At 41.3% G+C, this 11,298-nt stretch overlaps 1 protein-coding gene across 1 annotated transcript; it reads left to right on the top strand.

Annotated features, from left to right (window-relative positions):
- Positions 1 to 4,260: 4,260 nt before the first annotated feature.
- Positions 4,261 to 10,600, top strand: SUA (suppressor of abi3-5). Its single transcript, XM_086786627.1, has 15 exons — positions 4,261 to 4,361; positions 5,206 to 5,380; positions 5,614 to 5,654; positions 5,791 to 6,721; positions 6,807 to 6,878; positions 6,998 to 7,090; positions 7,173 to 7,252; positions 7,589 to 7,736; positions 7,844 to 8,023; positions 8,145 to 8,213; positions 8,334 to 8,507; positions 8,610 to 8,769; positions 8,858 to 9,787; positions 9,879 to 10,075; positions 10,164 to 10,600. Exons 2-15 carry the CDS (start codon positions 5,330 to 5,332, stop codon positions 10,347 to 10,349), a joined length of 3,312 nt encoding a protein of 1,103 aa, XP_086642753.1. The 5' UTR covers positions 4,261 to 4,361; positions 5,206 to 5,329; the 3' UTR covers positions 10,350 to 10,600.
- Positions 10,601 to 11,298: the final 698 nt, after the last annotated feature.

Raw genomic sequence — 11,298 nt, 5'->3', positions numbered from 1 at the left:
CGAAGAATAACTTCAACAACCACTCATTTCAAAGAAAAGGTCCTTGTTATTATTGTGGAAAAGAAGGCCATAGTGAAATGGATTGCCGCATCAAGCTGTAAGAGGGATGGGAAAGAGGAAGAAACCTATCGAATTGAGGAAGGCTTTGTTATGAAAGAGAGAGCACAAAGATGAACTATTGTTCATGGAAAAAACTAATAAAACTTAAGATGGTGAGTGGTTTATTGATTTTAGTGCAACTTCTCACATGACTTCCAATAAGGATTGGTTTTCAAGTTTTATAGAATAGGATTGCAAGAAGAGTGTTATTCTTAGAGATAATAGTGCTCAAGGCATTGAAGGGTATGGTGACATCCCTTCCATCTTAGTGAGAAAAGACATGTCAAAGATGCTTTGTTAATTCCTAAATTAGTAAGAAATTTACTTTTAGTTAATTGTATTTCTGAATCAAGATATGAAAGTGGAATTCTACTAAGACAGGTTCCTTATCGAGGACATGAAGAATAACTTCAAGGTTGTTACTCGGTGCAAGAAAGGATGAAAAGATTTATAAGTAAGAAATTTACTATTTATAAAACAAGATGTGAAAGTGGAATTCTACTAAGAGGTTCCTTATCAAGGACATGAAGACTAACTTCAAGGTTGTTACTAGTGGTGTGATAAATGATAGAAAGCTTTATAAGCTTGAAATTATTATGGGTCAACATGCTTTGGTAGCTTCAAAGGATGATAAAACCCAATTGTGGCATGAAGGTTCGTTCATTTGAGGTATATAAATCTTCAATTGCTTCATGAGACAAAGATATAGTTCTTGGTCTTCCAAAAATAATAATGAATTCAAGTGTTTATGAGCCATGCATGATGGGGAAGTAATCAAGAGCTCCATTTCCAAAGCATGATATGTAGAGCAAGAGGAGTGCTTGAAATGATCCATAGTGATATTTGGGAACCGTCACCGACACAATCTTATGAATTCTTAATGCAAAAGGTAGAAGCTTTTGAGTCCTTTCAAGAGCTCAAAACAAAGTTTAAAAATCAAGTTTGAAAGTGTATCAAGGTTTTGAGAATAAATAGAAGAGGTGATTATAACTCAAGGGTTCTTAATGATTTTTTTCACGTTTGAGAGTTTTTGGATATGATGCATATGTGCATGAAAGGAGAAGACATGTTGATGCAAAGTCTAAGAAGTGCATATTGTTAGTTATACATCAAATGAAAAAAGCATACATATTTGATCCTTATGAGAGCAAGATTATCATCAGGTGATGCCATTTTTTCACATTTGAGAGTTTTTGGATGTGATGCATATGTGCATATACCAAATGAAAGGAAAAGACATATTGATGCAAAGTCTAAAAAGTGCATATTTGTTGTTATGCATCAAATGAAAAAATCATATAGGTTTTTGATCCTTATGAGAGCAAGATTATCATCATTGGTGATGTCATTTTTTAATGCAACAAAAGAATGCTGATTTTTCACATAAAAATAGGATAGCAACTCTTTATCATGACATGAGGATTTTTAGCTTGGTGTAATGTGAACGGTTTTAAAGATGTCTTATCACTTCAAAATTTGGCCCAATATATTCTAAAGGGAAGAGGTAAATGCTTTCAAAGTGGATTAATCTTCAAAGGTGGTGAAGGTGCTTGAAGACGATTGAAGATAGCAAGATCAAAGATTAGCCCGAATCCAATGAACAAGCTTCAAAGTGTGTCTTGAGGGGAAGAAAGACAAAGAGGTATGCAAATTTTGCATGTGAATTTTGCATTAGCTTGAGGGAAAGAAAGACAAAGAAGTATGTGAATTTTCCGTTATCTTGAGACCAAGCATATCTTGAGGGAATGTGAATTTTGCATTGATAACAAATATGTTGCAAAATTTTGAACCAACATCTTATGCAGAAGCATGCCAAAATAAAAAATGGAAAGAAGCCATGGATGACTAATACAAAACCATCTTAAAGCATCAATGATGCATGGAAGCTTATGCCACTACCAAAAGGAAAGAAGGCAATTATAACCAAATGGGTCTAGCTCAAGTAAAAATTATATGGTAGCATTGATAACCACAAGGCAAGGTAGTAGCAAAAGGATAAGTTCTAAAAGAATGCATTGATTATGAAGAAACCTTTGCTCCATTTGATTATGAAGAAACATTTGCTCCAATTGTTAAAATAAAAACAATTCGAAGAACGGTTCTTGTCATTGCTATATAACACCATTGGGGTGTTGTTCAAATGGATGTAAAGAGGGTGCATTTCTTAAAGGCCTTCTTGAAGATTAAGTTTATATTAATGTGTTATGTGAGTGCATTTCTTAAAGACTGCCTTCTTGAAGAAAAAGTTTATACTAACAGGATATGTGAAAAGAGCATCTTGTGTGCAAGTCTACAAAAGCTTTGTATGGTTTAGGATTGTTTAGCCTTGTATGCAATATTCTCATTGACAAATTAGAGCAAAGTCTTTTGAAGGAGTTTGATATGAAAGACTTGGGTGTACTTCATTATTATCATATATGGCTAAGCATGTTTTTGATTCAATCAAAATGTATTAAGGAGGAGTTGTTAACATGATGGAATCAAATCAAAAGCTTTGAGCTTGTACAAAGGAATCAAATCAAAAGCTATGATGCAGATTGGCTAAGTAATATGAATGACCAAAAGTGAGTATCTACATATGTATATCTCATGAATCTTGGTTCTATATATATCTCATGAAAAAGCAAAAAGCAAGAACTGTGTCTTTATCTTCTATTGAAGTAGGGTATTATTCAACAAAGATTGTAGGGTGTGAATGTGTTTGGTCAAAAAGATTAATTGTTGAGATTACGGAGGATCAAGAAGACCTGGCTCCGATATTTTGTGACAGCCAAAAAAGATGTATTCAACTTAGAAATATCATGGTTTTTAATGTGAAGACATAGCACATTGAAGTTCGTTATCATTTTATTCGTGGAAAAGGTTCAAACAAAAGAAGTGGACGTTGTTGTCTACTGCACACCGATTTACTGGGACAAATATTTATGGGTTCAACTGGATAATTACTGACATATATATGACACACCGGTTCTTTATACACGAACTCTTGCCGATGATGGTGGCAGGGTAATAGGCCTTAATCTTTATTGTGCAACTCGAAGTTTGACTACATAGGGCATTGTTATTCCATTGCATATCTATCAGTGATATATTACAAGCCTATTCTACTCCCATATTTGGTCTAGACATATTAATTAATTAATCAAGCCCTATCGGGCTTGATTAATTAACGAATACCTTAGTCTATTCTAAGGTATTCATTTTAATGAATACCTTATCGACCTTAGTCTCTCTCTCTTCCTCTCCATCTCCCTCCGTCTTTATCTCTCCACCTCCCTTTGTTTGTCTCTCCGATAAGCTCTCCTTCATCAGCAAACCTCTCTCTCTCTCTCTCTCTCTCTCTCTCTCCCCCTCCGTCTTTATCTCTTTGCCTCCCTCCGTTTGTCTGTCTGCCTCCCTCCGTCTTATCAACCTTAGTCTCTCTCTCCCTCCGTCTTTATCTCTCTGCCTTGCTTCTCGTTTGTCTCTCCGACAAGCTCTCCTTCGTCATTCAGCAGACATCTCTCTCTCTCTCTCTCTCTCTCTCTCTCTCTCTCTCTCTCTCTCTCGTGTGCGGGCAAGCATTGCTTCTCACCTTGAACGACTCAAATTTATAATCCTCCTCGAAAGCTCTAGAACCTTCGACCTCCCTCCGTGTAAAATCAGCTCAAATTTTTAAGCTCAAATGGTACCTTAATAAAATCAGCTCAAATTAAAATCAAACCCCCTAAGGTTCTCCTCCCCTTACCTAATTAAAATGAATAGCAAAGAAATATTTTGGTACCATATTAATGGACACAATTCTCTCATCGCTACGGTACATTGGGGGTTATGAATTTTTAGAGATAATGGAGCCATTAGCAATTGTGCATGATAGGGGTGTATATGTGTGTGTGTGTGTGTGTGAGAGAGAGAGAGAGAGAGAGAGAGAGAGAGAGAGGAGTACACACTCCATGGGTATTTGACAAAATTTATAAGGTAAGACACACCAAGGTCTATAGTTAACACCCACACCCATAGTCGAATGCGAGTTAGTGGAGTGGTTAAGGTGGTTCTCAAGAGTCCCGAGGTCATGCGAGGCCCCCCTCTCCAGGGTGTGTGTTGTTCTATCTAATTCCACCCACACCCACCAATTTGAGTACACACTATGGCTTTTAAGGTCGGACACTCAAAGTTATAAGTAAAAGAACATAATTTTCTGAACTCTTTCCTATACAGAGTTGGGCAGTTTCGTCTTCCTGCCGGAGTATACACCATCGCCTAGAGCAGCAGAGATCTTGACTGTAAGTTCGATACGCAGGCTGCTCTCTTTTGGGGAATTCGTTTCTTCTCTCGTGCTTTCTGTGCATAGATCTGCCACTCTCTGCCGAGAAAACATTGTTCCTTTACTGTTTTCTCTGGCGTTTTCCTCTGTTCAGACCATCCCGCCATTTTATCATCTGTACTTCATGCTTTAGGGTTTTTTTTTTTGCGAAAACTAAATTCAAATCCTCTTTTTTTTTGGTCACGAGGGCAAGTGTGATGGTCATGATTTGCTTGTGGCCCCTTGGTTTAAGTATCCTGTTTGTATGATTTTGTATGATTTATGTTAGCACATGGTTATGGACATCAGTCCTCCTTTACGTTTGTCTAAGCGCATGGCTATAGAAACTTAGGGCTTACTGTTTTACGGCTATGGAAAAATAGGGTTTCCTGTTTTATGGCCATGGAATAAAAGGGTTTCATGTTTTATCTAGTTTTTGGGCCTCGACCTTCTTGGTTTTAAAGAAAGTCCTTCTTTTGTTTATGTGAATTATTTGGTTTCAAGATCAACACATAACCCTTCATCAGGGATTTCAGTAAAAGTTTTATCTTAACGCTTCAGTAGGCTTTCGTGACTCCCGTTCAGGGCTTTTTTTGTGGGCACCATTTTGTCTATTGTTGAGGATTCCTTGTAGTTGATTGTTGATAAAGATTATTTCAGGGGCTTTTGATCAGGTTATTGTTCAGTGCATGGGTTATTGATCAGGTTTATGACTTGAAAGACATCAAAACAAGTCCCTATTTGCTGAAGGATGATCCAGTCAGCCTCCTTGTTGGCCTGAGATAGTGGTGTAACATGTACCCGTGTTTGTTCATACCTTTCAGGACAGGACTTTCAAGCACCTGGCTGCCCCCTGTCAGTCTTCTTGGATTAAGAAGCTCGAGGTGGCCTTAAATCAGGAGAGGCTTGAAGTGATCTGAAATTCTCAAGGGTAGTCTCACCGGTGGAATGGATTCGGGGCGATACATCCCACCACAAGCAAGATGGGATAATAACAGCGTACGGCACACTCGATCAGATGTGGTTTCATCCTTATTTGTTAACAGGATGTTGATCCCTCTTGTTTCCAAGTTTAATGGGTCATATGATTCTCACACATACATCACCCCCATCTTCATATGCTGCAAACAAGAAAAAAGCCCATGGCCGCATTTGGGTATGGATGTGGGATTTTACTCATGCCAGGCATCCTCTCATATTGCTGACTACGCCTTCTTCTTTTGGATGCACAGGCCTTGGCGAATTTCAATGCTACTAGGGAACCTGAATACAGGTATTTTGCCATGCGGTGGAATGTTCTGGTCCAGGTGTACGCATTTTATGTGGGATTTGTGCCATTTAGTTATTTACAATGCCTGATTGCTCCCCCAATGACTAGTACGTGTTCATCGTGTTGTGTGTATGAACAGAATTGGTGGAGGCTTTGGTGGCAGAGTGTTTCCTGAAGGGAATTATCCAGGAGAGTCTGTTTTTTCAAGAGAGCCTTTTCGCAGGGACATTATATTGGAAAGGGAAGGGTTTCCACCACCCCCACCAGTGATGGGGTTGCTGCCGCCTGCAAGGCGGACCATTGTGGAGGATGAGTTCACCGCTATCCGGGGTGGTCAAAGACATGAAAAGGTGGGCTATGTGGACACTATCAGGGACATCAACAGATACAGGGACATTGATAATTTCAGGGATGCCGATCGCTTCCAAGATTTCAATAGCTATCGAGACATTGATAACTATAATCACACTGAGAACTTCCGAGAGGCCAATGGCTTCAGAGACTACGGCCCTCATAGAAAAGGTGGATTCCCAGATAGGTATGAAGCTGATGACTATGAGTATGATTACATACCACGGGCTCCTATTGACATCAGTAGGGAGGGAAATCATGATCTAGATCATGATTATTCCCGACATGCAGACCACGACTCAGATTATGATCGGAGAAGACGCAGCTGGAAGCAGAGGGACAGGGATGGTGATTGGGAAAGATACAGAAGTGGGGAAAGAGATAGGAGTTCTGATAGAGACAAACACAGAGATCGCTCTCATTCTCACTCACACTCTCGCTCCATCTCTCGTTCTCGTTCTCGCTCTCGCTCTCACTCTCGCTCTAGCTACGATGAATGGAGCCGGAGATCGTATTCTCCACGAAGGTGTCATTCTTCTCAAGGGTCTCGGTCTCCCCGAAGGTCTCGGTCTCCTCGAAGATCTTATTCTCCTTCCAGGTCTCGGTCTCCCCGGAGTCACAGCCGAAGTAGGAGAGAAGACAGCATTGATGATTCCCGTTATGAGTCATCATGGAGGCGAGATCGAGTCGGAAGGCGTTACCACGAGCGGGCTCGTGTGGTAGTATATTCACAATTATGCATAATAATTCTATGTTGTAGTGGCTGCCTTTTTTCTTAAGACCTCAATCTTGTGTTTGATGTAGGCTCCTTCTGCAACACTTGTGGTGAAAGGATTGTCTCAGAAAACAGTTGAAGATGACTTATACCAGGCACTGGTAAGGGTACACCTGCTCGTATGTTGATTTCCCATATATTTCTGTGGAAACATGGCAAAATAACCTGCAGATCACATAGAAGAAGATATCTTAAGCTTTGATGAGTTGACTTGTAACAGACGGAATGGGGCCCACTCCGGCATGTGCGTGTAATCAAGGAAAGGAGTTCCGGTGTTTCACGAGGTTTTGCATTCATAGATTTTCCATCTGTGGTGAGTGCAGTGAGTTTGTGAGGACTGCTGGACAGGCTTTGATATACAACGATTGGCTAACTTGTTTATGCTTTATCTTCAGGATGCTGCAAGAAAGACGATGGAAGGATTGCGTGAAGATGGCTTGGTTCTTGATGGACGGCGTGTATATTTTGAATATAGGTTTACTTTCTTTACTTCATTTGGCTAGCTTGCTTTTATGCATCATCTTTCTTGAGTCATTGGAGTTAGAGAGATTAGCAACTTTAGTAGCAGTCTTTTGCAGGTCTACGCTACTTGAGTGCCTGTTTCGTAGTCGTTCAACTTAACCTGGAATAGTCTCTGTAGGTTGGATATGCAAGGAAGTTGTCGTTTGACATGTCATACAATGTGTGAACCCCAATATGGACATATGTATCCGTGTTGGGCCATTGGTTTTGGAGAAGAGGGTATCGTCTGCCAATGAAGCTGCTGGGGTTGACAGACTTGCTGATGGGAATTTGATTTTGTGAGTTACAGTAGCAAGCCAACTGGAGGTGTAGGAGCTCCTCAAGCAGTTCCTGCAGGCTCAGCTCCTGGTGTCTCCAAACACGGTATTTCAGCTGTTGACTGGATGTGTACTGTCTGTGGCTGTGTCAACTTTGCCCGCCGCATGTCATGTTTTCAGGTATTGTCACCTTGTGTTCTGATGGCTGCGCTTGTCGTCATGTGTTTGGACATGTTCACTCTTTTAAATGTTATCTACAAGAGTACTGATCTGATATTTTTCAACAGTGCAATGAAGGCCGAGCTGATGATGCCCCAGCTGCTGATGTCCACCTTTCAATGACTGCTCCCATTGGAAGAAAAGGATCAGAAGCAGGTCCTACACATGTTCTGGTTGTTCGTGGGCTCGATGAGCATGCAAATGAAGATATGTTGCACTATGAGTTCTCCAAATATGCTCCCATCAAGGTGAGTGGTTGGTAGTCAAGTTATTACATGATAGTTTAAGTCTTCCATAATGACAAATCACATTATTGTTTAAGCTTTTCATTACTTCACAAATCTGGTGAAACATCTACATGGCTTGCAGGACTTACGACTTGTTAGAGACAAGTTTACTCATGTTTCAAGGGGTTTTGCATTTGTGCATTTTCATTCGGTAGGCTCTATCAAACATGATTGCCTGTTTGTTAGTTTTTTCACACCCTTTTTGGAGAGACGCTTGCAAGAAAGCACTGACTACGATGGCCCTGGCCAAATCTCGTAATTTGCATGCTAGGTGGAAGAGGCAACAAAAGCTTTGGAGGCAACCAATGGAACAGCTCTGGAAAAGAATGGGCAGTTGTTAAGAGTAGCGTATGCAAAGAGCATTCATGGGCCTGGTTCATCTGTAACATCCCAGGCTAGCAGTATTGCCGCTGCTGCTATTGAAGCGGCTACGTTTGCACAGCAGGTATGGAGCTGTGAAGGTGTTGCAGGGGTGCATGAAGGCGTTGTGCACCGATTCTTCCTTTGGATTGTTTGAATGCATTTGCCTTACCACTGTATCTTGCAGTACGATTCTGCAGGTCGGGCTCCAAAAGAACATTCTGAAAATGCAGGAGGTACTGGTCCTGCTAAAGCCAACGGAGCTCCTCAATCAGGTTACGTTTGGGATGAAGCATCAGGATATTACTATGATGCAGCCTCAGGATTTTATTACGACCCTCATAGGGGTAACCTAGCTTTTGGCTTTTTTGTGTCTAGAAGAAGAAAAATCATTCATTTAAAGAACAACTTACTATCTCCTCACATTTTTTTCAGGTCTTTTCTATGATGGAAACCATGGTCTTTGGTATTCTTACAATCAAGAAACACAGCAGTATGTACCTTACGTTGAACCTGATTCTGGAGCAGGTACTGATACTGAAAAGGTATCGGAGTTTGGAAAAGGCCTTGAAGATACCGCGACCAAAAAAACCATTGAAAAGCCAACACAGGAAACAAGTGTAGTTGTTCCAGCTGAAATGACAGATGAAGAGAAGAAACCTTCCTTGGCAGAGGCTGTGCAGGCTGCTGCCATTGCTGCCCAGGCTGCTGCTAAGAAAGATAAAGAAAAGATGAAAGAGAAGGAAAAGGAGATTCGCCTTGCTTTAAAAGGATCGCTTTTGGCAAGCAAGAAGAAACTTCTAACATTGTGGAAGCAGAGACAGAACGAAGGTGAGGTTGGTACTCCCACCCCTGTTGGTGAAAGACCTTTGACAATAACAACAGCTCCATTACGTGATCCGAAACATGAAAGCTTTTCTCAAAGTGCGGCAGCTGCATTAGGAACAGTGTCTAGTCAGGCTTACACCACCATCAAGAAACCTGAAGGGGTATTACAGATGAAGGAAGGGGGTGCTTATGGTGCACTGGCTCGGGTGGCTGGTGGGAATGCCATGGGGGAAAGCCACCGTTCTGAGAGCTATGTAAGCTTGCAGCAAGCTAGTAACACTGTTAATACAGGTACAAGAAGAGTTGACGCAGCAGCCACACAATCTGCTTCTCTAGAAGTAAATTCTGGAGCTACTCCATTCAAGACAGATGCATCGGCTTTGGGCTCCTATGGCCCCATGGCAGGAGCAAAGCGCAGGTTCACTGAGGCTCCTCAACCTGTATATCGCGATAGAGCAGCAGAGAGAAGAAGTCTTTATGGATGTTCTTCATCATCACATGATGGCATGGTGTTAGAGATGGATACGAAGGATAAAGGTATTTTTCAACTTGGACACCTTATTGGACGAATTCATGTGTGAGAGCTATTGTTATATATTTGTTAATGGATTTTGTTCTCTCCTACCAGGAGTTGGAGCAAGGGGCTGGGGTATGGATATGCCGTTCCCTCCCGGCGTAGGGCCTAAGGGGTCTGGTTCTACTACAGGATCTGCTTTGGGAGGTTCAGAGGTGCTAGCTTATGAGGTGATAACAGCAGAGACAGCCATCGATGAGAGGAATGTTGGTAATCGCATGCTTCGGAGTATGGGATGGCAAGAAGGCTCAGTAAGTCTGTTCCTGATAGCTATATAACACTTCTATGCATGGGTTGTGTGCTTGTTTCTGATTAACTGCTTCTCTTTCTGAACTTTAGGGGCTTGGAAAGGATGGTAGTGGAATAGTAGAACCTGTTCAAGCCCAGTCAACAGACGTGAGGGCAGGTCTTGGAAGTCAGGCTCAGCATCGCAAGGTGGACAGCAGATTTGAGACTCAGCCTGGAGATAGCTATCGTGTTGTCATTCAGAAAAAGGCTCTTGCAAGGTTTCATGAGATGATGTAATCTTAAGGCCTTTTTTTTGAGTATGTTGCCCTATGCCTCTGACCGCAGTAACGGTCGTGTATTGAGACAAGTTGGGCCGAGTCAACTGTAAGTTGTTCAATGGCAACCGCGTTTTTCATGCAAGGTTGGGTGGGCCAATTTTTTTGTATGAGCAGTCAGTCGTATGCTGGCGTTGGACCAAGTCCATTCATTCAATTTTTTGTATGTTTGACCCATTCTTTCCAATCAATATCTCGTGGGTGTTCCCTGAAGTATGTGAAAGTCACCCACTCTAAGGTAACTTCCTATAATTGCATAGGATTTGGCACCCTGAAGTGTGAATTGTACCCACTCTAAGCTAACTATTTATAATTGCATACAATTTGGTACCATTACTTTCCAGCACTTAGAAGATGTCAGCTACATTGTGCATACACCTTTCCTCTCTGTTCGTGAGAACATTGACCATGTACTCATGTTCATGGGAAAGAGGTGTGGGAGCCGACTCAAGGCTTTGGTTAGGTCCATCCTTGAATAAGGCTTTCTTTTCAAAACCATCCTGTCTAGTTGAAAGGCTGCTAAGTCCATGACTCCTTGACTTGTTCAAAGGGACTGCAGGCTTTTCTTGAAGCTGCTGGCCAATATGGAAAGAGTTGAAAGACGTTGCGAATTCCTTCATGGAAGATGGCACTGCTAGGACTATTATCTTATTAAAACCCCTGACCTCAAGCCTACTAAACAGGAGCTCAACTGTATGATCTGGATGGACATTCTACAACTCATATCTTCCAAATAACGGATTGAGCCGTCAAGGCTCCTCACAAAGATGGTTTCTTTTGGGATAGTTCCTTCCTTGCATATTGATTCGAACATATGATGCAGGGTATCTACAGACTTTTGTTATTTGCTTTGAGGATTGCTACTAGGTAGATTAGAGTCTGATCACACCTCTTATGAGGTGAGATGAGGC

This window comes from Cibotium barometz, chromosome 49 (assembly GCF_041138505.1).
Source record: "Cibotium barometz isolate CiBa-2024 chromosome 49, ASM4113850v1, whole genome shotgun sequence".
NCBI lineage: Eukaryota > Viridiplantae > Streptophyta > Polypodiopsida > Cyatheales > Cibotiaceae > Cibotium > Cibotium barometz.
Note: the sequence above shows the minus strand (reverse complement) of the source record. Positions and strands in the feature narration are given on the sequence as shown.